This window comes from Candoia aspera, chromosome 11 (genome assembly GCF_035149785.1).
Source record: "Candoia aspera isolate rCanAsp1 chromosome 11, rCanAsp1.hap2, whole genome shotgun sequence".
Lineage (NCBI taxonomy): Eukaryota > Metazoa > Chordata > Lepidosauria > Squamata > Boidae > Candoia > Candoia aspera.
This window is the reverse complement of record NC_086163.1, coordinates 3,278,259-3,305,749: the sequence shown is the minus strand read 5'-3', so window position 1 is coordinate 3,305,749 and position 27,491 is coordinate 3,278,259. Positions and strand designations below refer to the sequence as shown.

The 27,491-nt window shown below is 49.2% G+C and overlaps 1 protein-coding gene across 4 annotated transcripts; it reads left to right on the top strand.

The window, feature by feature from the left end:
* Positions 1-1,138: 1,138 nt before the first annotated feature.
* Positions 1,139-27,491, top strand: PDPR (pyruvate dehydrogenase phosphatase regulatory subunit). Of its 4 annotated transcripts, none has more exons than XM_063313252.1 (18): positions 1,139-1,309; positions 3,285-3,574; positions 6,312-6,445; positions 7,357-7,438; positions 7,535-7,698; positions 9,342-9,463; positions 10,912-11,029; positions 11,818-11,967; positions 12,425-12,617; positions 13,275-13,399; positions 14,008-14,163; positions 14,259-14,392; positions 14,842-14,990; positions 15,855-15,967; positions 16,988-17,082; positions 20,545-20,634; positions 24,806-24,988; positions 25,761-27,491. In XM_063313252.1, exons 2-18 carry the CDS (start codon positions 3,345-3,347, stop codon positions 26,163-26,165), a joined length of 2,643 nt encoding a protein of 880 aa, XP_063169322.1. In that variant the 5' UTR covers positions 1,139-1,309; positions 3,285-3,344; the 3' UTR covers positions 26,166-27,491. The 4 variants fall into 4 exon arrangements, with proteins under 4 accessions (XP_063169322.1, XP_063169321.1, XP_063169323.1 ...); XM_063313251.1 differs by having other exon boundaries at positions 1,139-1,336; XM_063313253.1 differs by lacking the exon at positions 1,139-1,309 and adding an exon at positions 1,616-1,674.

The window sequence follows — 27,491 nt, the reverse complement described above, 5'->3', positions numbered from 1 at the left end:
GACCCAGTCCAGCTCAATTGTGCTCTGGGGACCCCTCCACCCTCCCTTAGCTACTGAAGAGAAGCGCCCCCAGTCTGGGTCGGGCCAATGGTCCATCTGGTCCAGGGCTCTGGGTCACACGGTGACTGATCAGGAAGCTCAGCACCAGCCCTTCTTCCCCACTTGGCTGCCCAGCATCCGTCATCCAGAGGGGTGGATCCAGAGGAGCCGGCAGCACGAGGCCAGACATCCCCGGCTGTAGATTGTCTTCTGGGGTTTTTGTTCAGCCCAGCTCTAAAGCTCAGCTGGCAACCGTCTCCATCCCGGGTGCTCAGGTTCTGCTGGGGTCTTTGCCTGTGGGTCACTCTCCTGGCGCACCCACTCTTGTCGCGGTGGGGGGCCCTTTGAGTCCATCTTGACTCTGGGTGACTGGGGGGGCAGTCCCTGCAGTTTTCTTGCCACCTTTTCATGAGTGATTTGCCACTGTCGTCGTCTTCCCAGGGCTGAGAGAGAGGGGCTGGCCCACGGTCACCCAGCTGTCACGGAGTCCCGGTCTCCCGGTTTCTAGCCCGGGGCCTTAACCACTAACCCAAATTGGCTCCCTTCCACTCCCTCTTGCTGCTTCGGATTTCCAAAGTGCCTGGGATGGTCAAGCAAAAGGCATTCTCCTCCGGCGCTGCTCCCGGCTGCCCCCGCCATTGCAGCCTCCGGGCCACGTCAACGGTTCACGGGGTTGCTTCAAGTACGATGCATAAAATCAAGGCAAAAAGGAGAAGGGGCAATAACGCTTTCCGCTCCTTCTTGGCAGCCCGCCGGACAAAACGTGGCTCCTGTTCCCTGCAAGGTAGGCTTGGCAGCTGATCAGGCACGCGGCAGGGTTTGGTTCGCTAGGCGCGCATTGCATTAGGTACCACTTTCCTGCGGGGCTGAAAAAAGAGATTAAAACTCGCCCAACTCCGCGCCGAGCTCCTGCAACTCGACCCACAGCGGGGAGAGTGCGCAGGCGCCCTAGCGACGGCTCGCCGGCGCTCAAAGCGCGCATGCGCTCGCTCTTGCGGTCTATCCCCGCCCGCTCCTTTCGCCCCCAGCGCCGATTGGCTGCTGCCCGACGGGTTGCGCCAGGGGACTGGCGCGACGTTGTCGCGCGCTGCGGCCGTAAAGCGCGCGCGGGAAACGGAGAGGGAAGGTCGCGCGCCGCCTCTGCGCCCGCCCCAGGTCTCCCTCCCTCCCTGCCCGCGACGATACCTGTGGGGGCGGGGCCAACTATGCAGATGACCGCCGCGGGGCGGGGCCGGCGATGCAAAGTAGAGGCTCCAGCGAGCGCGTCCAGGTGAGCGCCGCGCCGGAGGCCGGACAGGTGGGTCCTGCTGCGGGGCGCCCCGCTTCCCTCGCGGCTGGGCCGGGCAGGGGGGCCGTTCCGCCGGCCCCGAGAGTCCCGGCCCTTGCGGAAATCTGGCTGGGGTGGCCGCCTCGCCTGCGCAGAGGGATCCCCCCTTTCCCTCCTTGCACCCCAAAGGGTAGGAGCGGCCGCCTCCCTTGCAGCCCATAATACCCCAGCGGCCCCCCCCCCCGCTCCCTCGGGCGCTGCCGCCTCTGGGAAGGGCTGCTTGGCTTTGGGGTCAATGAAATGCCCTCCACCTTCGCGATCCTCCCCAGTTCGCTTTTCTTCGCCGCCTTGCGTTGTATATGAAAAAAGTGGGATAGAAATCTGATAATCATAATAATGACCCATCTGTGGACTTACCTACAGCAGTTATATATATATATATCAATCAAAGCGAGTATTTGTAGCTCAGGGTTGAACTGCGGAGTCCTTGGTGCTCTCCGAGCCTTGTTTTCTTGCAGACGTTTCATGGCCAGACTAGGCAACATCTTCAGTGCGAAGCTGTTCAGTGTTTGCACTGAAGATGTTGCCTAGCCTGGCTATGAAACGTCTGCAAGAAAACAACAAGGCTCGGAGAGCACCAAGGACTCCACAGTTATATATATCCTGGCCAAATGGCTTTAAAGCAATAGAAATAATGGTAAATTACCATGCAACAAACACAGCATTTGAGGATCCTTCCCTTAGGGCAGTTGGTAGTAGCCCAGGAGAAGAAGAGCCCAGATGGAGCTGGAGACCAGCTTTTTCACCCCACCCCCCTTTGCAGGGGTCCTGCTAATGATAATGGCCCTGGGGGACCTGCTGGTCCATGTCCCAAGGTAGAAACAGGAGCAGTTTGCCAGCATTCAAATGAGATGATTTCAGGTTGCACCCAGGGCTTCCTAAGCCTTCAGAAATCAGAAAGAAATCAGAAGGAAAGAATGGCTGAGCTCCCGTTCTTTAAAAATATAAAAAGAGGCTGTTACCTGAACTAGCTTATTATTGGAAGATTTGCCTCCTCTTCCATTTATTGCCATGTTGTGAGGCTTTTTTTTTTCCCCAGGTAATCACTTTTGTACTGAAGGGCAAGGTGTGACTGAGTCAGTGCTGCCCTGTGCAGTAAATGTACTTTTGGCATTCAGAGGGCAAGCTGCTTCCCCCATGGAATTGTGCCAAAGCACAGTGAGGTATGACAGGTGATGTTTCTGCTGTGGCATATTGGCTCGCTTCACACAGCACGCCAGACCAGAGTAACATGGGTCTTGACCGTTTGTGGGTTAAATTCAGCTGTTTTCTTTGTATTGCATTCAGGTATAATACATACTTGGTTATAGCATGTTGGGTGTTTTGTTGACTGGGTTTGGGGTCAAGTATATTACGTGAATGTGTCCAAATGAGGCTCAAAGAGAAGAGTTGAGTTTCAGCCACTGAACTTAAGCCAGCTCTCACGTCCACTCCTTTTCCACATATTTCCCAGTATAGTGGCTGCTGCATGTGAGGGGCTTCCATCGCTCTACCAATATGCTCATTGTCCTTAGTGACTGGGGATTATTGTAGTCTGACAGCCTGGAGGACATCTGTTGGCAGAGTGCATTTTTGTTGTGTTCATATTCTTTATTTTGGTGGAATTATAGTTTTGCCCCAACATTTATTATTAATTGGCCTTTTAAAAAACAAAATGTGAAATGTTTTTGTTTCAGTTGTGGTTTCCAAATACTGAAGTAATAAAAAGGCTTGTGGTGAATGGGCAACTATCCCAACAGTCATTTTCCAAGAAGGGCCAAATCATGTTCTGAAAATTCTTCATGTTCCCACCCACCTAAAAAAGTTAAGGACCCTGATCTGTTCACACATAACTGAGATGATGATGCTGGCCGATCTCATTGAAGTCACTGCACATTTTCCAAGGATGCACACTGAAGAGCATGCTCCTCTTTTGCAGAATTAGCAGCAGCTGTGAAGATTTACCTGTGCATCTTTGGAGAACTGACTAACCATCAGCATGATGTTTCTCCAACGGTTGTTAGATGTTCAGTGGCAAAGAATGAGACTGAGGTGGTGGAGGCTTTATGGCTCCCGGCACAGCAGCACAAATGGAGTTGAACCTCACTTGATGCCCCTGCCAGCACATGCACAGGTGGTTATCTGTGGTGGTGGAATCATGGGTACATCCGTGGCATATCATCTCTCCAAGCTAGGGTGGAAGGACATCGTCTTACTGGAGCAAGGCAGGTAAAGATTACGTTGTTGATTAAAATGTTGATGTCTGATACTGCAGGAAGCATAGTAGATACAAAGGAAGTGGACAAAAATCTACCATTTCCAAAGTATTTTAGCAAAGGTAAATTGCCAGCACAACTGCTATGTGCATAAATACCCATCATGCTACTCCCTTTCAGGGTAAGCAGTTATGTGAATTGCAGAAAAATAGTAAGAGGTTAAAGGCATGAGATGGAAAAGGAAAGATGGCTCAATCTGCTTTACGCGGACAGCATTTACCGTGTGTCTCCATACCTTTCTGTCTTTGCAAACCATCTTTGCTTCCACCAGTGCCCCATACATTGCCTTTTGTTCTTTAAACTTCTCACTGCTCTTTTTTTGAGGATGTCACCAACTCTGTCCGATCATAACTTTCTCTGTCGTCTTCTTCCTCTCAAACCACCCACGATTTGTTTTGAGATGCATCTTCATTCATTCTCTTTAGGCGGTCAAACTTCCTCATTGTGCTTCTTTGCGCTAGGTGCTCCCTTTGTGTATAGTACACGTTCATTCAGCCCCCATTTGTTCTTGGCTGCATCTCCTTGTTTTACCACACACACCTTTATTACCCCAATCCCACTATGTTCAATTTACGTTTATGTTTCCCATGACAAATCCAACTCTTACTTCCATATCACAGAGCAGATAGATGCACATTCTTATATGCAGCCATTTTCAGTTCTTTAGACAAATGTTCATTCCTCAAGACAGACCTCCTACTACCTTTCCAGCAGAATTTGAATCTTAAATTCTGCATCCATTTCCCCACCTTTAGCCCACATTCCTTGAACATACTGTGCATAAATTATCTATTTGCTCTAGTTTTCCACCATTTATGTATAACTTGCAATTGTTCATTTTCACTGTGAAAAGTATCTTCTTTGATCTTTGAGATACTAATTTTCAGGTCGATGCTTCTTATTGCATCATACAGTTGCTGCAAATCATTTGGGTTCTAATTTGTAGCTGTTTTCTGATACTGTCAATTTTTTTGTTATATTTTGTTTGCGAACTGTGTTGAGGACCACTTCCGAGGATGAAATAATAATGTTCCAAATCTCTATGAGGTTATGCCCAAAGCTAAAAAAAGGAGAGCTTTAAAGAGAGAAAAGAGGTTGGGTTAGGCTTTTCTTGAGCATTTGGAAGGTTTATGAAACTCCACGGAATCACACAAGTAATGCAGATACTAGACACGTTGCTATCAAAAAAGCCAGTAAAAGAGATTTGAGTAAAGATTTCCAGAGAATTTGACTTGCTTTTTCAAATAACAACATGAAATGCAAAATCAAGATTAATTTTGAATATCTTGTTTCATTTGTAAGTGGGGTAATTAAAACATGACTTTAAAGTCACCTCGTTTCCTCTGTGCCTCCCCCCCCCCCAGTTTCAGTGCAAACTTTAATAAAATTCATTAGTCGGAAAAGGTGCTACCAGACTCCTGATTTTTTGCCTTAGACCTGTAGGCCTCTACAGTAATTATTTCTGTGATACGATCAGAGGAAAGCAAAGCATGCCTTTTTTCAACACACAACTAAAAATGTTCTCTGTGGCAGGTTCCCTGCCCTCGGCATCCGCATCTTTTTTCACAAGCTCCATCTTCTGTATAAACATCGATTATATAACTTCTTGGGTGCTGCGATTTTTTATTTTGCTGTTAGCCCTGAATAACGTTGTGGGAGGCACTCAAAAAGCCTGAATCTATGGCAGCGACTCAGCGTTGACTCAAATTGATTATAACAGCTTAAAATAAACTTAAATACACTGAAAGACAAACTGAAAATAAGTATTTTACTTTTCCGTGGACCCTAATAAGAGGCTTGTGGGAGGAGAGGGCTACTGCTTCTAAATGGGGGTAGTTTTCAGAGAGATGCCAGCCCAAAGGAGAACACTTTTTGTTGTGTCCATGATGGTTGAATTATCCAACGAAGGTCCTGGCTGCTCCCTCCACAAGAGAGAAAAGTCAGCTCATACAAATTGCGCTGCCCTGTTCCAGGCAACTTCTGGCCTCAAAATGTCCTGGGGCCTGTGCACCACTGTCCTCTTTGGAGGTCATGCTCCCTCTGTGGTTATTCCTGCACAGAAGGGGAGAGAGTCGAGGGACAGGGCTGCAAGCCATGCGGCCCCCACCATTGCTTCAAAGGTTGCTGCTGAAATGTCATTTTTAATCCCCAGGAGGGGAGATTGAATGAGGGATGGGCCAAATATGTTGAACCTGCACCGTTTCGAATGTAAAATGTCTTGTCTGGGCCGTTTTGTTTTGAGCTGAAAGCGCTTCTGAAATGGACTCGGGCAGCCTGCTCCTTTCAGACAACTGCATCGGACTTGAAACGGGGTGCTTTGAAATGTTTTGCGCACCCCAAGGGGTAAACCACAAAATACAGGGGGAATAATTTTACTAGTGGTGGTTAATTAATTACATGTGGGCCACATGTGATTTGACCTGGCCCTTTCTACTTCAGAGGCTACCTGCAGCTCTCAGCTTGAGCAACGCTGCACTCTCCTTTTGGATGCTTCTCCTGTTCCCAGTTAGGTACTCGGGGGCTGTGAGCTCGGGGGCTGCAGAAGACAAACTGGCCCCCTTCTCCCTGATGTGGCTCTTCCCTGCCCGACCCTCCTGGTTCCCTTTAAAACTGGGCTTCAGGACTGCTTCTTCTCTCCTCCGCCTCGGAGTCCAGCGTTTCCCCACCCCTCTCTGGCTTTCCTCTTTCAGGCTGGCAGCCGGTTCCACTCGATTCTGCTCGGGCATTGTGAGCACCGTGCGGCATCTGTCCATTGAGCTGAAGATGGCGGATTACTCAAAGAAGCTCTATCAGCAGCTTGAGCAAGAGACCGGCGTAAAAACCGGTAAGCGCTGGAGGTGCCAATTTGGGAGAGAAGACATCCCTGTCGCTGCCTTCTTGGCACCCTCCAATTGCATCAGGAGCACAACTGGAGTCAAACTGGGGTATTACTGTGTATTGAAAGCTGATTTTCGTTATGGTTTATTGGTCCTCTGGCTCCAGAAATTGGGAGGCCTCAGCAAAGAGCCCGCAGGCTTGGCTGCTCCCCTTAACTTGCAAAAAATGAGGTATGCAAATTGAGGATTTACTCTAGTCCCTTCTGACTCGATTTGATGCTCTGGCTAAAGTGAAAACGATGATGGATATCCTGGCTTGTCCAAGTAGCCGGCTCGGGACTGAGTCCTTCTGACGAGGCCTGAGGAGGTCTGGGAGAGCTTGCTAGAGAGGCCCTAGGCTGCATCACTGTCTGTAAGAGAATTTGTTACAGAATCAGTTGTTTTTGGAATAGCTGGAAGAACCAAGTGAGCCCTTAGTTCCTTTCAGCTGAAGTTTTAGCTTGGTTGTGAAACCAAAGAGACAATGAAGGCTCATCTTCAGAATCAGAACTACTTTTCAGCCTGAGATAAGCCCAACTCACCGCACAGGGTTGTTGTTGTGGGAAAATAGGAGGAGGAAGGAGTATTAGGTATGTTCAACACCTTGAGTTATTTATAAAAGTAATAAAGGCGGGACAGAAAATAAAATAAAATAAAACAAAGAGTATCAGGCTGAATATGACAACAGTGTGGTGTAAATTCACCTCACTTCACTTTCTGGCCGCGCAGGGATCAAAAGCCTGGATTTTCTTGTCCAAGCTCACCCAGCCGCTGCATCGTGCTTCCTTCCCTTTCTTCTCCCATCCAAGAATGGGTAGTGCAGGAAACGGCCCTCTGGTGGGACCGGACGGAGGCTGAGGGCATGCTGTTTCTGTTCTAGGTTACATGAGGACGGGCTCTATCTCACTGGCTCAGACACAAGACCGGCTGATCTCCCTGAAGCGCATAGCCTCACGGCTCAAGTAAGTGGACACATGTGTGTATCCGGTGGGGGGTGCGTCCCCTTCACCCGCCTCGCTGGAGCAAGAGTAACGGGTTCCTGTGTGTGTCTCCGGCAGAGTCATGGGGATCCCCTGTGAGCTTATCCCGCCAAAGAGAGTGGCCCAGCTCCACCCCTTTATGAACATCCATGACCTGGTGGGGGCTATGCACGTGCCTGAGGATGCCGTTGTATCATCTGCTGACGTGACCCTCGCTTTGGCCAGTGCTGCTGCGGCGAATGGTATGGCCCAGCCTCCCCGGTGTCCTGCCGGAACTTCCTTTCTCAGGAGGTTGGGCGCTGGAGTGGAGGGGGGGGGGTGGAGTGATGCTGCAAAGCCACAGGGATGTGGCTCCTCTCCCACTGTTGAATTCCTTTATGGCCTTCAGTGTACGTTGCTTCACAAGCATTTGGGGGAAGCAGGTCCTATTTGATGGAAGTGGAGGGAACTGTTACAGACCAGAACCAGGAAGCTTCAGCTGATCAGGATTATCAGATGATCAGGATTAATGTAATTTTCATTGCATCCTGGGCTTTTACCCTAAGCAGGACCAGGTTTAGATTGCCTCTGTTGGAGAACAGGCAGGATCTCTTGTCAACGCTGACTGGAGTTGGCATGAAAAAGGCCAGACCTGCACATGTGGCTTCAGGGGTGGGGCTCCAGGTTCATTCTGGGACTCTCCTGCTAAAAGGATCAGGCCGTTGTGGCAGAGAAGACCTTTCTCTGCCTTGGGAGTATCTGTTTATGAGAGTAGACAGCACTGGCAAGAGGTTGTGAGAGTTGAGATCTCTTGTTTCTGGAAGTCCTGCATTGGAGAAGGTGGCCTTCTCTGGCTTTTGGGAGTCTTCCTTCACCCTTAAGTGACAGCAAAGGATGTTGGCATCACAACATGGTGTGAGCTGAAGTTGGCATTGCAGAGGGCTGCTGTTTTCCAAAGCATTCTTCCCTTTGTAGTGGGCAAGAGGAGGCAATGCTAGACAGCTTTGCTTGGTCAAGAAGTCTCACGGAATTGGAGCTGCATTTCTGAAGAAGCTCTCAGGTCCAGATTGCAAAACGGATGGCTTTCTTGGACCCATGTGGGCTTTTTTTAATCCTTAGCTCGTGACCCAGACCGAAATGCGACCTGCTTGTTTGTGACTTAAGCATCAGTTACAAGCCATGGTGATGTCACACAGATCATGACTTGAACTTCCCCCAGCCACTTCCAAGATGCTGAAAGTTGAGTCCTTCCCAGTTCAGTGATGGTACAGCACCATTGGCCACACCTGTAGTTGTGGTAGGCCAAAAAATTACCCCGAAAGTGGGGCTCCTGCTGCAGAAAAAGCCCTATGTCCCTAAATTAAGGCTTAACTAACCTCTTCTCATTGAAGTTGTCAGTCCTTCTGGCTCCGTGTTTGCATTCTGCCTCACTGCTGCTCTGCAGCTGGATTTCTTCTTAGCTTTGAAATGCCACTAAGGGCCTGCTTGCATGCAGATGCAGTTCTGGAGCTGTGACCCCTCTCCCCACCCTCCTGCCTTTGCTTAAGAGCACCAGAACTGTCTTTCTGGGTCAAGTCAAGGTCAGTGGCATCGAGCCTTTTCTGATTCTGGCAGAATTTGCTTGAGATTTCCTGGCAGGGCTTGAGCGTGCCTTCTGCCTACACCTGGGTCAAGGCGACGCGCTGCGAGATGATACCCTTCCGAGCACAGCGTTCTGTTTGTCGAACTGGCAGGGAGTGTGTGAGCGTCCATGAGCTTCTGTCGAGTTGTCTCCTCGCAGCGTGTCCCTTTGGCTGAGGGTGAGTGGAGTCCAGGAGAGACCGTGCAAGACCAGGCTGCTCGCGGCTTTCCCTTGCGGTGGATCGCCAGAGAGCTCCCGACTTCTTCCCTGCCTTTGCCTTCCCAGGGGTTCAAATCCACGAGCGAACCAGCGTCATCCACGTCTTGGGCCAGAAGGGCTGTGTAACTGGAGTGGAGACTGACCGAGGGCTGATTGAGTGCCCGTACTTCGTTAACTGTGCTGGACAGGTGAGACCCTGATCGGACTGTGGGGCTAAAGGGCCGGTTGGCCCAGCCTCTCCTGATGACGTCTGGGTCTTCTCCTCGGGGGGCTCTGCGGCCGCCTGCCAAATTAGGCCTATCCAAGCAGGTCTTCGGTGGCTTGGACTTTCGGGCAGATGAGAGGCAGGGTTTCAGCATGGCAGGTTGCTCGCCTCATTAGACTTGCTTGCGATTGGGCTGAGTGGGCGGCTGGTGGGATCGAGGGCAGCAGGTGAGTGGATGCCGTGTGGCTGGCTCCCTGTCGTAAGCAAATGATTGCCTGAAGACTGGAAAGGGCTCATGGGAAGGATGCCTGCTGTTCCCACCTTTCTGCTTGGGCTCTGCGGTCAGCGCTCATTATGCAGAGCACCGAATCGTGCTCAGCGGGCGTTAAACGATATTAGCTAATGTTTGCTAACTGTTTGGGTGCTGCACTGGTTGAAACGCAGGGTATAAGCTGAAATAATAAATAAATAACTTGTTCCTCATTTATTTTGCCTCTGGTCACAGAGATTAATGGCTCCCCACCGCTTCTTCCCAGGCAATTGTTCATATTGATCCTGCAGTCTTCTTTCTTCCTTGTGCTGCATATTGCGTGTATTGTCACTGATGTTTCTTTGAGCAGCTGTAAGAGTTTCATTAACTGAAATTCCCTCCTATTACAGCAAGTCCTTGAATTGACCAGAAAGAGCTTATAGGTGGTACTAACACCCCTCCTTAAAACAGCAGCAATTCTAGATTGAACTGGAAAGGTTGTGATCATCATATTCCATATTACCACCTCTGGAGTTTATATCGACTTAGATACTTGTTTTGCTTGAATTTTTTTTTTGGCCAAAAAATGATAAAGAAGCAATTAAAATGGTTAAGTAAGTCTGACCTTATTGTTAACTCTTCCCAGCACTTAGGGTGCAGCATAAAAAATGAATTCAGTAGTTGTTGTTTTTGCTAAATCTATTATAGCAAAACACTGGAAAGATCATCTTTGTTTGGATCAGTAACGATATTTAAAAGCGTGGGAAATAGCCCTCTCTGAAAAATTAATACAATGTCGATGTGTATTGAAGCACTTTGGTTAAAGATTATTTTACTCACGTTTAGTTTCCATAGTTTCAGTTTAATGAAAGGAATTCTAATGGATTACATGCAGGTGTCCTTTTGGACAGAAATATTGAAAATTAACAATGGTTTCAGTCCTCCAGGTTACAGACCAACTTATATACACTTCTAAATTATCTGGGTTTTTTATTTGTTCCTATGAAATGTTGGGCTTTGGGGGTTTTATTCTTCCTTACGGTGTTTTTTAAAAAAATTTATTATTTAAACGGTGGGTTTAAATGCTTCTTTGAAACAGGACAGCAGAATTTGAAGAATGAGCCCCATGGGAGTAAAATCTGCCCGTTGCTTGGCTTCTGACTTACCTGCTTTGCTTTCAGTGGGCTTATGAGCTGGGTCTTTCCAACGAGGAGCCAGTCAGCATCCCGCTGCACGCCTGCGAGCACTTCTACCTCCTGACGCGCCCCCTGAAGACGCCCCTGGAGAGTAGCACTCCAAGTGAGGAACCTTCTCTTGCGCTCTCCCGCAGGTGCTTGGGGCTTTGGCACAATTGCAGGCCACGGGTGTTCATGCAGAGGGGCGTGGCATTCCCACGCAAAGCAAAGGCCAGGAGCCGTCAGCTCAAGGGCCGCCAGCTCCAGAGAGAGGGGGCTTGAGTACGGGCTGATGGTCTGCCAGTTGGACACCTGGAGCACCATAGATTTCTCGTCCTTGAGCTAAAGGGTACGAACAGGCTAAAAGGGCCTTGACCTGAGGCCAAGGGAATCAGGAGGGACAGTGTTGGGCAGGGCAGAGCCCAGGCCTGACTCCATGTAGAGAAGGTTCCTCGCTTCTCTGGTGCTTGCTGAGAAAGAACCTTGGCCTAACAGTTGTGGTTCTTAAGACCATCACACACACACACACACACACACACACACACGCTGCTCTGGAGTAGAGGGAGGATAAAGGCTCTGGGGTTGCCTCCGCTTGTGCTGTCGTTCTGAAGTAGCCTGTGTGAGCAGAGAACAGCGCAAAAGCCTTCCAGGAGCATCAGCGCTGGCTGAGGATCTGCTGGGCTTCCACGCTCTCTCAGCTGGAGAATTTCTTGCCAGCAACCCTTCTTCTCTGCACTCAGCCGTGGGGGACGGCAGCCTGGCCGTGCGTGCAGAAACCCAGAGTGCACGATGGGCCCCAGAGCAGCCAAGGAGAGCCCCCCCCCCGCATTGCTGGCTGGTTCCCCCCTCCTCCTGCACCCAAGCCTTCTGTTTTTCTCCCTGGGTCCAAGCATCTGCTTCTCTCCTCTGTAGCTATTGTGGACCTTGACGGGAGGATCTACATTCGCAGCTGGCAGGGGGGCATCCTCTCCGGTGGCTTTGAGAAGAACCCCAAGCCTATTTTCACGGAGGGCCGGAACCAGCTGGAGATACAGAGCCTGCAGGAAGACTGGGATCACTTTGGTAAGGCGGCTGGGCTGCTGGGTCTGGCCTGAGAGAAGGAGTGCCTGCTTTACTTACTTACTTATTTTTATTGATTGATTGATTGATTCAGTTTTGATGCTGCCCAACTGCAGCCGACTCTGGGCAGCTCGCACAAATTAAGCACAATCCTCTGGATGCTTGAGCAAAGCGTCTGGGAGATGGCCCCAGTCCTGTACTCCCTCTGTTGTTTTTGGAGGCGTGGTACTTCGCACGCGCACCCTGGTGGCCCTTTCCACTTACCCTCCTTTTAAGATGCTGTGGCGTTGCCACAGAACAAATGGCCATCTGGGCTAGAAGCACACTTTGCTCTGAGCAAAACCCAGTAAGTTTCACTGTTGGAGGCCGGGAGCTCTGTTGGGTGGAGGGAGGCCCACCTGTCTGCTCTGTCTCTGCACATTGGCGGGAGGTAATTGTCTGCTCTGCCTCTGGTGATCAGAGCCACTTCTGAGTGCCTTGCTGCGGAGGATGCCGGAACTGGAGGCCCTGGAGATAATGCAGCTGGTGAATTGCCCAGAATCCTTTACTCCAGACATGCGATGCATCATGGGAGAATCCCCCACTATACAGGGCTACTTTGTCCTAGCAGGAATGAATGCGGCTGGTACATCCTTTGCGGGTGGAGCAGGCAAGTAAGTGGACTCGTTTCCTATCAGTGAAGAGTGGGGGGAGAAAGCTTGATGGGTGTGTATGTCTGTGTAGCAAAATGATTTTTTCCCTCCTTAACTTACTGAAAAGCTAGTCCCATATTGTGAAGAAGGGGCTTTCACAATCTTTCTTAAATAGGAGGCTAGTAAGTTTTTTGGACTTATTTACAAGATGTAATAGACAACTGACATTCCTATTTTTACACATGCAGACTGCTTTCCTTCATTTGACTTCAGTTTTCCAAGTGGCTGAATCCCCTTTTTTTCTAGATCATGGATACATATCGAACCAGATCATGTTCTATACGTATAGTCTCTCCCTTTTCCTTTGCGTCTAGTTTGTGCGCACGGGACTTTTCTTTGCAGAAAGTGGCCTTGCTGACCCCAGTGGGACGCTGCCCCAAATGCTGTGGGCTCTATAGGGTCGCGACCGATGAGTTACCTCTTTGAGATCCTATTCTGGTTTTTCCTCGCATTTCTCATTGTGCTGTTTGGAATCACTGACTCGGAGCGATGGGTTCCCTGGATACATTCGGTAGACTCGAAAGCCACCTGTCTGTGCTTTGATGCCATTTGTGCAATGAACAGGCAGCTGGACTTGTTGGCTTCACGGCCCCTTCCAGCTCTTTGCCTTTCTGACAGGTACCTGGCTGAATGGATGGTGAACGGTTACCCCTCTGACAACGTCTGGCCCTTGGACCTGAAGCGCTTTGGAGCTCTGCAAAGCAGCCGCACCTTCCTCCGCCACCGGGTCATGGAAGTGATGCGTAAGTAGCTGTGTTCATGGAGGTGGGTGAGGGGCCGAGCCCAGCCTCTGCGCCCGTTTCCTGGCTTTGGCGACTGGCTCGTTCTTTAGTTAGAGGGCTGAAGCTCAAGACTTTGGAAGCTGTTTCTAAATGGAGGAATCTGGAGTGGGGAAGTAACTAATTACTTTTTTGTATCACCAAGGAAGTTCAGACAAAACTCTTCATGTCTTTTGAGTAGAATCAAGAGATTTGGAACCTCCTGGGGAGTCACATTCTCCTCCCCGTTTGCAGGAAGGTTAATATTAACCATAGTTGGCTTTCAAGCGCTCAGACAAGCTTAACACCCTGGTTTCAGGCTGCACTTTAAAGCTAGACGTGGTCAGTGGAAACCTTACCATAAAAGTAATGCCACACTATAGGTCTTGCGGAGAGGAAGAAGGAATAGTTCACCGCAAGGACAGGGTGCTTCTTGAACTAGCATGTAATGCTCCGGAGGCCTTATTTTTTCCCTGTTAAAATTTGAGTTGGGTGTTTGGGTGACTGTAAACGATATTCTGGCTGGACTGGAAAGATAATGGGTTGTGTCCCTTCCAGCACATTAATTCTGTGGTTCTGTGGCCCCTCTCCAGCCCTGATTTATGACCTGAAAGTTCCCCGCTGGGATTTCCAGACCGGCAGGCAACTCCGCACGTCTCCCCTTTATGACCGGCTGGATGCCCAGGGAGCGAGGTGGATGGAGAAGCATGGCTTTGAGAGGGCAAAATACTTTGTCCCTCCAGGGAAAGGTGAGGGTGATGTCCCCCGTATGCGCCCCGGAGAGCCAACAGGGGGTGTTTACGGGGGGTGGGGCATGCTCAGTCTTGTGCTTCCTCTCCGGCAGATTTGCTGGCTCTGGATCAGAGTAAGACGTTTTACAAGCCAGACTGGTTTGACATTGTGGGGGCAGAGGTCAAGTGCTGCAAAGAGGCCGTGTGTGTCATTGACATGTCCTCGTTCACCAAGTTTGAGATAAGCGTAAGTGTGTCCTCCCTGAGATCTTTCCTTTTCGTTTCTGAGGTTTCCATGCTTGTTTACAGTGACCTGACTGTGGACATAATATGAGTTTTTAGGCTTTGCCTGAGTAGCATATTGTGAATTTAAACACTGTGGTATATAAACCATGATTTATTGCTTAGTGTCATTTGCAAATGCACCCAATTTGGAGTATTGCAAAACTTTAATTACAAGTCCTGGCTTTGTGTAACATGTGAAGCCACTGCTCTGTTGGTACCAGGCTTTCTCTGGATCAGTTTGCCCCCAGATGCCATTGAGGAGAGCAGTGTCAGGAGACGCTGTGTCTCCTCCCCGTTGCTGAGGGGCATCAGGCGGGCCACAGTGAGGACTAAAGTGCCGGAGTCTGAAGGGCCTGGGCCTCACCCATCAGGCTGTTCTTACCTTTGTGTTCCCTCTTCCATCTGCTGCAGTCCACGGGGGGCCAAGCTTTGGAGGTTCTGCAGTATCTCTTCTCCAATGACCTGGACGTGCCAGTTGGGCACATTGTACACACAGGGATGCTCAATCACAACGGCGGGTACGAGAACGACTGCAGCGTGGTCCGCTTGAACAAACGCAGGTAGGGTCACCCAGCTGTAACCTGGATACTTGCTGGCTTCAGCCTCCCTCCTCTGGGGCCTTTCATGACTCGCCATCCACGCGCAGGAGTCTGTGAGAAGCCACAGTGGCATCAGAATGATAAGTGCAACATGGCATCAGTTGCATGACAACATCCCAGCACGTGATATCATTGTGCCGTCATTGTGGTTTAAGAGATGCCTTGGCTTCTATATAGTGCTTCTCCGCTTGGACGCAGGCATAAAAAAAATTGAGTCACCCCAGTATAACTAGAGAGGGGAGGCATCTTTTCCCATTCCATGCCGTGGTTTCATGGAATTCAGAGGACACCCCTGCAGTTCCTTCCATTGCTCATCTTGCTTAGCCAAAATGTGGCCTGTGTGGTGTGTTCCTAGTTACTTTGCCTTTTAAACCATGATCAGTGGTGCAACCTGTAGTGTTAGCCAAGCCAGCTGTGGTTTATTTGATAAACTATGGTTAAGCCATCTGTTGATAGTGTGATAGACAAAACTGGGGCGTTGTGTGAGTCTAGAGACCTGAACGCCAGAGAATGTGATGTGCCCGCTGTATTGAAGGCGCCTTTCCGGAAGTGAGAAGAGACTTGGGGGCCCATTAGCCGTGGCAGATGAGACAACGGGGAAGGCCGTTGCCATCAGGCTGGACCGTGAGCACCTGATTGGCCATTTGCATTGGCTGGCTGTTAAGAAGGTCATGCTTTTTAATAAAATCGGTTATTTGGAAAAGGTGCCACCACACTCTGCCTGATGAATTAGTAACGGTGTTATCTGATGGCTTCTTTTGCAAGGCTCTGTGGAAAAAGTGTCCCCTTTGGGCTTAAATGGCTTTCCTGTGATTTATACTGCAGCTTCTTCATGATTTCCCCCACAGACCAGCAGGTTCACTGCTGGGCCTGGTTGAAGAAGCACATGCCTGAAGACAGCAACCTCTTCCTGGAAGACGTCACCTGGAAGTACACAGGTGAGGGCAGCTGCCAAGTGCAGGCCCAGCTGGGAGAGTCTCTGGACCAGGGCAGGGCCACCCTTCAAGGGAGCCTCAGCTGCTGCTTTGCTTGCGGTGCTCAGACACCTCACTCCTAGTTAGCCTTGTCCTTGGACAGGTCTCTGGTCCGGCGAGTCAGTGCCCCGGCCCACCTGCTTGGAGTCTTGGGGAAGCAGCGCGAATGACCATCCCTCAAGAGGAGCCTCAGGTCTGTGGGCTCCTGAGACTGAGCGAGCCAGGCTTGCAGGGATGACTGGTTTCCCCTTGGGCCTTTTCACATTTGTGTTTTTCAGAGCTTGCCTAAAACCATAAATGTGGCAAGCAGATTTTAATCGAACTGTGTCTGTCAGATACGCAGGGTTGTCTTGGCTCTTGGGTCAGCGTATTGGCGGCAGATCCAAGTTGGTGGCTTTGTAACATGAGGAACAGCCCTTGGCTGTGTGTTCTTTTGCTCAGTTTTAAAATGCAAGTTTTTATTCCACGTTGTCTTTAAAATGTGATTTGCCTTTTGATTTCGGCTTCGGTCCTTGTTACTAGAAACAAGTATTTTGAACTTATACTGCCATAATATTAGGGCACAGGGCCCTTCAACGCAGGGAGCTTCCCAGGCCCATTGGTGGCTGTCGTGAGATGGGGTGGAGCGTTGGTGTCGCTCGCACAATCCAAAGGCCGAACACAAAAGCTGGATGAGGGCAGTTGCTCGACGTGAGGCTTTGGCCTTTGGAAGAGCTGCCTGCATTGGCCTGGAAGGCTGATGTAAGAAGCCTCCAGCCGAAAAGGATTCCTGGGCTTGTGTTAGAATCACCAGGCATCCTTTCCCATTTAAGTGGCCTCCTCTCGCCCCGATGGAATCTGCCTGCAGGTTCCCAATCCTTTCCAAGCCCTTGCTGAGTGGAGTTGAGCTGACAAGCTGCAAAAAGAGGGAGGGTCTCAGTGGGTTGAGACTTCCTGTTCTGCCGCTGTCTCAGAAGCCGAATCCCTTTCCTTTATTCCCCCCAGCTTTGAATCTGATCGGCCCACGTGCCATGGATGTCCTGTCAGAGCTCTCTTACGCGCCAATGACGCCCGAACACTTCCCTTCCCTCTTCTGTAAGGTGGGTGACTTCCATTTCAACTAGCTACTTTTTTCCTTCTCATGCAGATGGCTTTGGTGGCTTAGCCAAACTTCTCTGAACACACTGGGCCTAGTTCTGATTCGGATTTTAAAAGCATAGGCCAGGCGTAGAATTGTCTCGCCTGGACGCATTTTGATGCGCTTGGCTTCCCAGTTTGGTGAATGGAGCACCGTGCTTTTCCAAACATCCTGGGAAAACAGCGCTTCTCAAGAGCTTAGAGTAGCAGTGATTAACCAGTCTGAATCTCAACAGAGCAGCAGTTGCTCTTCAAAATGCTTGAAATGATCAAAACCACACAACTGAACCCGAAACAGCTGTTTCGAACTTGAAACAGGGTGTTTCAGGTTTGAAACGTTTTGCCCATCCCTCACTGGAAGTGTGCAGCTTTAGGATTTACTGCTGGTTACATGTCAGTGAAGCTGGGATGGGGCAGTACCTTGGGTGAGCTAAATTTATGTCTTTTGGTTGAGCTTCTAGTCCCAGACAGGTGTGGCTGTGTTCTCACAGGACGTTATTTCAAGGCTCATCGTTGCAGTTGCACAACATGCTCAGTTTGTTTAGTTAGTTGTACAGTTTGGTATATTGTCCAAACCCAGAAAACGGGTCAACTCAGTGGCCAAATAAAGCCTGTCGCATTCATTTATTCTTTTCCGTCACACGATTGCCTTCCGGGGTAACCATCTTATACGAAGCATGGAGAGGAGTAAGAAACTATAGGCCCAAGATATTAAAGGTCTGAGAAAAGGAAAAGAAATAGAGCTAAATCTGGTTTACATCAGCAGCATCTGATTTGCTGCCTCTTTCCATACCTTTCTGTCTTTCCAAACCATCCTAGCTTCCACCATGTCCCTACGCCATTTCATGCACTGCCTGCGTTCTTTAAAATTTTCCCCTCTCTCTTTGGAGGATCTCATCCTTAAGCGCAGCCTTCTCAGCTTTCTTTCCTTTTCCCTTCCCTCAGCCCCTTCTCTTTTCCTTCATGTGTTTGCTCTACAGTTTGTTCCTCATTTCATTTGATGGCACCCAGATTAAACGTAAACCTGTAACGCAGCATTAAACTCTGAGAGCCAGTCCCATCCAACGTTATTTCACGTTGAATAACCTGTCACTGTTGACCCAGGTGTTGGCTCTGCTGATTGCTGTGTGGCACATACTCCTTGCTGCATTATTCAATTTGTCTAGTATTTGCTGCAAACATTCTCTCGGGGGTCTGGTGGCCGTGGAGAGGTTTTACGATGGCTGGGTTGAATGTGAAAAATATTAATTGGATTTGCCACTGTCCATGGTTATGTTAGGTGTTTTATTGATAGTTTGTATGTTTCTGTGTTCATTTTTATTGATTTGTTTTTTGGGGCTGTTTTAGTGTTGTCCACTGCCCATAGTCACTCAGGTGAGATGGGTGGCTATAGAAATTGAATGAATGAATGAATGAATGAATGAATGAATGAATCCATCCATCCATCCATCCATCCATCCATCCATCCATCCATCCATCATCCATCCATCCATCCGGTTCATAGTCAGTAATACCATAGAAAGATTCATGTTCTTCGCAACCCCAGCCAGCACACTCTAATGTCACCACAAGCAGTTATTGTACATTTATCCGTAAATGCATTAAACAAGAGGATATCACACATCCTTGTGCATTGCACGTTCTTGCTCAATTTTCTGCCATTTGCTAAGTATTCTGTTTGTTCTCATGCATACTCTACTTCCATCATATACTGCCCTTACCGTATTTTCCAGCCTACCTTCATCACTAATTTGTGCAAAACGTTTCGTAATTCAAGCCTGTTCGCTTTCTCTAAACCAATGTATGATACTTCCTCCCATTCACACATTTCTCAGTGACTTGCTAAGGAGGAGATATCTGAACGGCACATCCCCTGCCGGGCATAAAGCCTCACCGCACTTCCCTGGTTCTGCCTGCTGCCATGTCTTGCTCCCTTCCCAGCAGAATTCTGTCAGATACCTTCCAGGGCCAATTATCAAGTAATCCCCCTGTGCTTTTTACATTTGCTCTTCCATCTTTGCAAGGCAATCAATACAGGTAGTTCTTGGGTTACGACGGCAATTGGGATGATGTGGGTGTAAAGTGTGATGTCACGTGACTATATCGCTTAGCGACAGCAATCCCAGCACTCCCTGTTGCTGTTGTAAATCCAGGACCATGAAGGTTGTGTTTTCTTTAGTTTGTATTAGTCTTGTATCTCTTGTATTTGTAAACTTTAATAAAATTATTATTTTAAAAAAGCGGAAAGAGGCGGGAGCCCTAGGTAAGGAGGATGGGGCGGGGTGCTGTGGGTAGATTCTGGGGAGTGTGGGTGGGCTGGCAAGGGCCCCAGGCGGATGCTGGGGAGTGGGGGGGGATCATACAGAGTGAAAATGGGATCTTGCACTCCACAGTGAGGCTCCTTAGGAGAAAAGGCGGTGGGAGCAACTTACAGGAGCGACTTGTGACCTTCCCTGCAGGCTCCCCCATTGACTTTGCTTGTGGGAAGCCAGCAGGGAAGGACGCAAATGGTGATCACATGTTCCCGGCTTGCTGTGATGTGATCATCGCAAGCCAGGCACCCAAGTGCACGGATCGCAATCATGTGACCACGGGGATGCTGTAACAGCCGCAACTTTGTGGACCAGTCACAAGTACCCCTTGTTCAGAGCCATCATAATTTTGAGCTGTTTCTGAATGAGTGGTTGTAACCCAAGGACTACCTAAGGACGTTTTTCCACTTGTTAAGTCGTGGATACGGTCATCATGCATGTCACACAGTCCACATTTTAACACTTCTCCAGTTACATCATTACTTTCCTGCATGTTTTCATCAACTCCACTCCAGAAGATCAGACTGCTTCATGCAGATCCTTTGCTTTTCTCTTATAGAACATACCTATTTTTCTTTGTTTTATTTAGTTAATTTGTACACTTTGCCATTTACTTCTCTTACATTCCAAGATGCAGTCTTTCATAAGGCATCGGATGCAGCCCATCGATTCTGACCTCTGCTGTCCAGCTTCTCTGGAAGATTTCTTGCCTGATCTCCGCTTGCTGCTCTTAAGAAATCATTGTGCATCTTCTTGGGCACAATTCTTGCAAAATGACTTTGATTCACTGGCCAAACCTGCAGAGTTTCAGTAATGCATTTGGAATATGCCCCAGAAGTCCTTGTTGTGGGCAAATTGTTGGTGGCCTGACCTGAAAACCACGGTTCTAGACTAACGAGCATGAAGAGCAGAAAGCAGGCATGGTCCCCCCGTCTTGCAGGCTGCCAGTATTTTGATCTTAAGTGCTGGTTCAAGTTCTCTCTTGTGCAGAATGTCAATCTGTTTCCCTCCAGTTTAAGACTGTTGCTTGCTGGTAAAGTGAACAAAAAAGCTTTCCTTTTTCTTTCAATGTTTATTCTGGGTTGATTGATGTCCTGGTCCCTCTTTCTGCAGGAGATGAGTGTCGGCTACGCCAATGGAATCCGTGTCATGAGCATGACGCACACGGGGGAGCCGGGCTTTATGCTTTACATCCCCATCGAGGTGAGTGGGGATCAATCTTCACGCTGTTTGGGGGGCCTGTGGTTAAAGGACCTAATCCCCAGATGGTGTGATACAATCCACAATTTATATCTAAGAGCTTTTGCCAGAAAGTACCTAGATGTGACAGTAGCACCTTTTCAGGCTCCTAAATTATATCAGGTTTATGTTTAGGGAAGTGGGTGCCCCTGGTTGGTCTCCACATTTCTCCTATTTTGCGAGGATGGCCTGGATCATTTGCCCCTGGCCTGGTGACCCCAAAGGGCTTGATAGCGATGAAAGACCTGCCGGCAGAGGGGAAGCGGTTCATCAGTTGTCTGGTCTCACTGCACAAGCTTGTGATTTTTATCCCTTGGTACTTGCAACGCCCGTCTCTCTGCGCTGCTGCGGGGACAGCTCCACAGAGCTCCTGTAATCTGCTGGCTGTGTCCTTGTGGCATGGAAGAAGTAAACATGATGACACATGTGTTTTTGCATTGTAGATTTTATTTGGCCTTTTACTGGAATTTTATTTCCCTCTTTTTAGTAATAAGGCCAGGGCAGTCCAACGATTATCTTGTAGCCTTCCTACTAGCCGACAAGAACATTCAGGATGCTCGCGATGTCGCTGAGTTCTCTTATTTAGCTTCAAAGATCCTCCTATGTCTTTTACACTTGTCTGTCTGTTATTGATTCCCTTTTGTGAGTCTTTCACTGGAATAAAGTTTTTGACTTGATAGCCCTTGGTAACACTCCTATATTGATTTGCCTATGAAGGGTTCTTGGCTGCATTGAATCGTGATGGGAAGGAGGGGAGCAAACATCTGTTTGCTTCCTGAGGTCTGCATTCCAGATGCAGAATTTATTCACTGCACTTGGTTTTGTAACTTGGTCATGGCCACCTTTCTGTATGGAACATGCTGTTCCATTTTCCTGCATTACATCTCTCTCCCTTCCCTTTTGCAGTTACGGATCCAGAAAAGGGTGAAAGGAACCCCAAAAAGAAGTGAAATATTGGAAGAATGAATCAAATTGAAAATATGTTTCTAAGGGAAGGTGGCAAAAGGTGCAGCCGGTTCTGTCAAAACTGAGGAGGGGAGGGTGTTAATTAAAATTAAAATTGAAGGAAAGCGAAGTTCCCCCCCCCCCAAATAATCTTTACCAGAGCCAGTTTTAATCGTTCCAAATGTAGAATGCATTTTGTGAGGGAAGATGCTTTTAAAAACATCCAGACCACCAAAAAGGATTTATTTATTTAGTTTGCCTCAACATAAACAAAACCTTACAAGCTGCTAACAAGGAGCTCATAGAGAGAGAGAGAAAAATAAGCAAAACAGAACAGTCAGCAGTGCCCCTCAATCCCCAAAGAGCTCCCAGTTACTTCAGGGGTCATTTCATTCAGCTTCAAAAATATGATATTAAGTGCACTATTCAGGAGTTCTTATTGGTGCATTCTGGAACCTGGAGAAGGTGGGAGGGAGTTCTCAGAGCTATTAAAAATGCAGTTTTTCTGCTAAGGTTCTGCTAAGATATTTTGGATAAAAAAAACCTCTCATAAAAATACATAAAAAGAATAGAGGAGATCAACAGTGTAGAAACCAGAGATTATATTATGAAATGGAAATATCAAAAAACAATCTGCATGAAGTCCATAGTGTCCGTAATATTAGTCAGTTTCAGGAACGGTAGTTATGAATGACAGCTCCAGTGTGGGATCTATGTGCTGATAAAAATTACTGTTGATTTCTTTCAAACCACTGACTCTGGGTTTTTCACATAAACATTACAGGGAAATGCCATTTGCTCCTACTTCCAGCCATTGCCCAGGCCCTAATATTCTTTCCTTCCCACCCAAAAAAGGAAGAGGGGGTGGGGTGGAGGGGCCTTGGCACCCAGATGCTGAGTTAAATGATTGATTGGGGGAAAATGTGGGTTTTGTGGTATGTGAGTCTGGCTCTGCATCCCATATATTTTATGTGAAGAAAATCAAGTCATCTGTTATGGCTGGCCAGGTTCCCACAAACCTTTAGAGTTTTGCTTGTGGGATGCTCCAAGCTGGAGTTGCACAAGAGCCTCTTTTGGTTGGCTTGTTAAGGCAAAAGATACTAAGAACTAGGAACCTATTTTGCTATAAGAGATTATGGCTGCAAAAAGCTTGATGGATTAAGATGATTTCTGTGATATTTCTTGGACCGTAATTAGAAGGAGCCTTGGGAGAATTTGTGTTTGAAATAAGCATGTTTTGGCTGAAAACTTTACTCACTCTTTTCTGAGTTGTTTCTTGCAATGGGTTTTGATACTTAACCCACCGTATATAAGGAGGAATGTCTCTACTGTTTTTCCTTTGAATAAAATTGCTTGAGTTGGGTTTGCATGGCCAGAAATCGTCAGGTTTATGCTTCTCTGGAGGGACCTGTTTTCCCCAAAGGGTCCCTTTCAGATCCTTAGGTACCATGCTGGGAAAGGCTGGTCTAGGCTGAGCTCATGTGCCATCTTTAGAATGCATTAGCAGTATCTTGAAGAGCAGTTTAGACACGTGGCTGAGAAATGCTATTAGCTTTCAGTTTCCAGAGTGCCTCTGACCATGGTTATGTCATAGAATCCTAGAATCCTAGGGTTGGAAGGGACCTTGGAGATCCTCTAGTCCAACTCTCTGCCGAAGCCCAAGGCGGGAGTCCTCATGCCATCTTGAACAAATGGTTGTCCAATCTTTTCTTGAAAACCTCCAGCGATGGAGCACCCACCACTCCAGGAGGACAGCTGTTCCCCCGCGTAATAGTTCTCACTGCCAGGAAATTCCTCCTTGTTTCCAGAGCGGACCTCCCTCTGACGAGCTTCCACCCGTTGCTCTTGTCCTGCCCTCGGGTGCCATGGAGAATAAACCGGCGCCCTCTTCCCTGTGGCCGCCCTTCCAGTATGGGAAGACTGCTCTCGTGTCTCCCCTCCGACTTCTCTTCGTTAAGCTAAACATTCCCGGTTCCTTTAGCCGTTCTTCATAGGATGTAGCCTCCAGGCCCCGCATCATCTTTGCTGCTCTTCTCTGCACTCTTTCTAGGGCCTCAGCATCTTTCTTGCTTTGTGGTGACCAGAACTGGACACAGTATTCCAAGTGTGGCCTCACCAGTGCGGGATAGAGCGGTACCATCCCTTCCCGTGATCTTGATACGATCCCTCTGTTGATGCAGGGACTGCATCAGGACTGTGTTGGCTTTTGAGGACCTCCAAGTAGATGTAGATCCACTGAGGACCACACGCTGAGTGTGGCTGGTCAGCCAACTGCGAATCCATCTGGTAGTGGTACTGCCTACCCCACATCATTCCGTCTTACCAAGAAGTAGGCTGAAATCTAAGTATACTATATCCATGCCATTTCCTCAGTCCACTAATTTAGTCACTCTATCAAAGAAGGCAGTGATATTTGTTTGGCATGACCTGTTCTTAACAAACCCTGCTGGCTTTGTTCATTCCCAGGTGTTCACAAATCCGCTGCTAATTAGCTTTTCCAGGATTTTCCCAGGTATTGATATCAAGCTGACTGGTCTGCAGTTTCCTGGACTGACTTTTCCCCCCTTTTTAAAGATTGGAACCACGTCAGCTCCTTTCCAGTCCCCTGGCAATTCTCCTGTACTCCAGGAGCTCTCAAAGATTTCATTCAGCGGTTCCGAGATCACATCCACCAGCAGCTTCAGCACCCTGGGATTTAAACCTTCTGGTCCAGGAGACCTGGACTCGTTCAAAGCAGCTAGGTGGTCTCTTACCAGTTTGTTACCTATTTGGACCTGCATTCCTCTTCTGTCTCCCATGGTGATGCTTTTGACAGGTTGGACTATTTTTTCCTTTTACGTAAAGACGGATGCGAAAAAGGAATTAAGCAGTTCCGCCTTCTCCCTGCTGCCCGGCACCTTCTTGCCATCTTCTCCCACTAGTGGACCAACCACTTCCTTGTCTTTCCTCTCGCTCCTTGCATACCAAAAGAAACTTTTTAAAACTATTTTTGCATTTGTTGCAAGTCTTAGCTCATTCTGAGCCTTCCTGACTCTATCCCCGCAGATTCGGGCTATTTGCTGGTATTCTGCTCTCGTTATAAGCCCCCCTTTCCATTTTTTATACTTGTCCTTTTTGTCCCTCACTCATCAGAGAGCTCCTTCTGCAGCCACGCTGGCCTCATCGGCCTGTTCACTCTCTTCCCCTGCAGTATGCTCTCCACGTGTACAACGAGGTGATGAACGTGGGGCAGAAGTACGGGATCCGGAACACTGGCTATTACGCCCTCCGCAGCTTGCGCATTGAGAAGTTTTTTGCCTTCTGGGGCCAAGATCTGGACGCTTTCACCACCCCGATGGAATGTGGGCGAGAATTCCGGGTTAAGCTTGACAAGGTGAGGGGCGGTCCCTGGGCGTGCCTGGCAGGGGAGGGCTGGTGGAGCAGGTGGCCTTAGCCAGGGACCCCTTGCCACTTTCCAGCACTGGGGTGGTCTGCCTCCCAGCTCCCAGCCACTGCCCCCTTGCAGGATTGCAATGGGGGGGCGGCACAGCAGGGCTAGAGGGGGAACTGTGGATTCACAGCCCACTTCACAGGGGTGGGCAGTGTGCAGGGGCTGGGAGTCCCCGGCATGCTACTTGTGCTCCCCGAAGTTTGGGAGAACTTTAAGGGCATTTATTCCTTTAAGCCTAACCCCCCCCCCAATGGTTTTTCATGGGAGGGGCATCTCAGGTGGTATGCTGCCCAGAGTCGCTTGCTTTGTGAACTGGGCGGCTATATAAATCGGATAAATAAATGGGATAAATAAACACATGAAATAAGATTCACCCTCAAGAATTTGGGGATAGGAATGGGATAGGAACAGGCCTAACATTTCAGCCCACCTGTTCTGGTGATGTCATGGTATCACTGCCCCCCACCAACCTCCGCATTACAACCACGGATCCCCTGGATGGCCTGGGCAGTTCCTGCCGCCTCCCCACCCACCCCGCGAAAGCAGTATTACCTTGCTTCGTAGCTCTTACAAGAAACATTGCAGACAGCGTAAAAATCCCGTTGCCGTAAGGACTTCGTGGTTGGGTTGTTGGCCGGGGGTCTTTCCCAGCAGTGAGCGGGAGAGATCGCTGGTCGCATCCCGCCGCCCGGTGCCTCTCTGTCTTTCCCGGCAGGGCGTGGATTTCATCGGGAGGGATGCGCTGATGGCTCAGAAGCAGGAGGGGGTCTACAAGCGCTTCACCATGTTCATCCTCGAAGACCACAACACGGACCTGGACTTGTGGCCCTGGTGGGGGGAGCCCATCTACCGCAACGGCTGCTGCGTTGGCAAGACCACCAGCAGCGCTTACAGCTACACGCTGGAGCGGCACGTTTGCCTGGGCTTCGTTCAGAACCCGGACCCTGAAACCGGCGAAGAGCAACTGGTGACCCCAGACTTCGTCAACCGGGGCGAATACGAGGTCGACATTGCGGGGCAGCGCTTCCAGGCCAAGGCCAAGCTGTACCCCTTCAGCTCCCTTTTCACCCCACGCCGGCGCAAGGACGAGATGGAGTTCAGCGGCTTCCAGGGAAAGTAATCTCACACGGCGCTGGACTTTCCCAACATTGCTCCTTGGACTTCTGATGGTCTTTCTGGTCTGTTACATTTTGTATTCTATTTTAACACTTCCCCTTCCTTTCTTCCCCCAAATGACCCTGCAGCTCCCGGTCTAAAGGATTATCTGTGATGGGAAGGAGCACCCTCTCTTTTCAGAGCAAGCAGAGACTTCCTCTTCCCTCACGTGCCAGAGAGAGTTTGAGGTCTTGGGGAACTTGGTGGGACCTCTTGGGGTCTGGAGGAGTCTGCAGCAGCCTGGACCTGTTGCTCCTTTAGGGCACCCACTAACATCACTCAGAAGTTCACCCACATGCAGACACTCTGCTTCCGGGTCCTGTCACCCTTAGCCACCCTTCAAAGGGGCTAGTAGGAATGGCAAGAGGATTATCTCATCCTTATCTCCACAGTAGGAGATGGTAAATTCTGTTAACAGGAGGATCTTAGTAGCTTTGATTCTGCATTGACCAGTAGAAAAATGGAAGTCCCTCAAATAGGCACAGAGCTGCCTGATATTACCCATTTCTTCCTCAGCAGGCCCTCTGCTTCCTCTTTGGGATCTGTTTAATTGGAGCTGCTTTTGGTTCTGCTGCCTCTCCTGTCTTTGTTCTGTTGTGGCCAACCCCATCCTGGGCGCCCTCCAGAGATGTGGACTTCAGCTGCGAGGATTCTCAGCAACAGCCATGCTGGCTGGGAATTCTGGGAGATGAACCACTGCAAGGCAGCCAGAGAGAAGAGGAGAAGGCCATTTCCTTGCAGCTGGTGCAATATGAGAGATGTGGGAGTCTCTCACTGAAGCAATTGGGGAACGGCAAGGCCAGGACCTCGGGATAAGCGGCTTCCTTCTTAACTTTTAAGGCTGATCCAACATGCAACTTTGCTTTGTAACCTAACCATTGCCCCCCCCCCCAACCTAAATCCTGCATTCGGCCAACACGGATGCATCCCCAACCTGGGTGGTCATCCCAGTAGCAGCATCTCCGGCCTCAGCATGACGCCGCGCAATGCGCAACCCTCCTTCCCTGTCATTTTCGGTGCTCCAAAGGCTCACCAGGTTGTGGCTGCGAGATTCTGCCACAAACCAAAATGTGACAGCAGTGCAACCCTTCCCTGGGCGGGAGGTGAAGCTGAACAGTGATGAAGTCCACTTGTGATGCTTCTGGTAGGCTGAATGCCTCTGCCTGGCCTCTTTTCCCCTGTCCCCTCCACACACTGGTGGGGAATTGCTTGGCCAGGAAGACTGGCCTTTTTGGACAAACGGCCTTGCCTGTTTCTTCCCAAGGGAATAAATGTAATGCTTCGCTTTGTA

Coding starts and splice junctions, on each gene's coding strand:
- PDPR (XM_063313252.1), top strand. CDS start 3,345: ATGATGTTTCTCCAACGGTTGTTAGATGTTCAGTGGCAAAGAATGAGA. Junction 3,575..6,311: donor GTCTTACTGGAGCAAGGCAG/GTAAAGATTACG, acceptor TTCCTCTTTCAG/GCTGGCAGCCGGTTCCACTC. Junction 11,030..11,817: donor CCTGGAGAGTAGCACTCCAA/GTGAGGAACCTT, acceptor TCTCCTCTGTAG/CTATTGTGGACCTTGACGGG.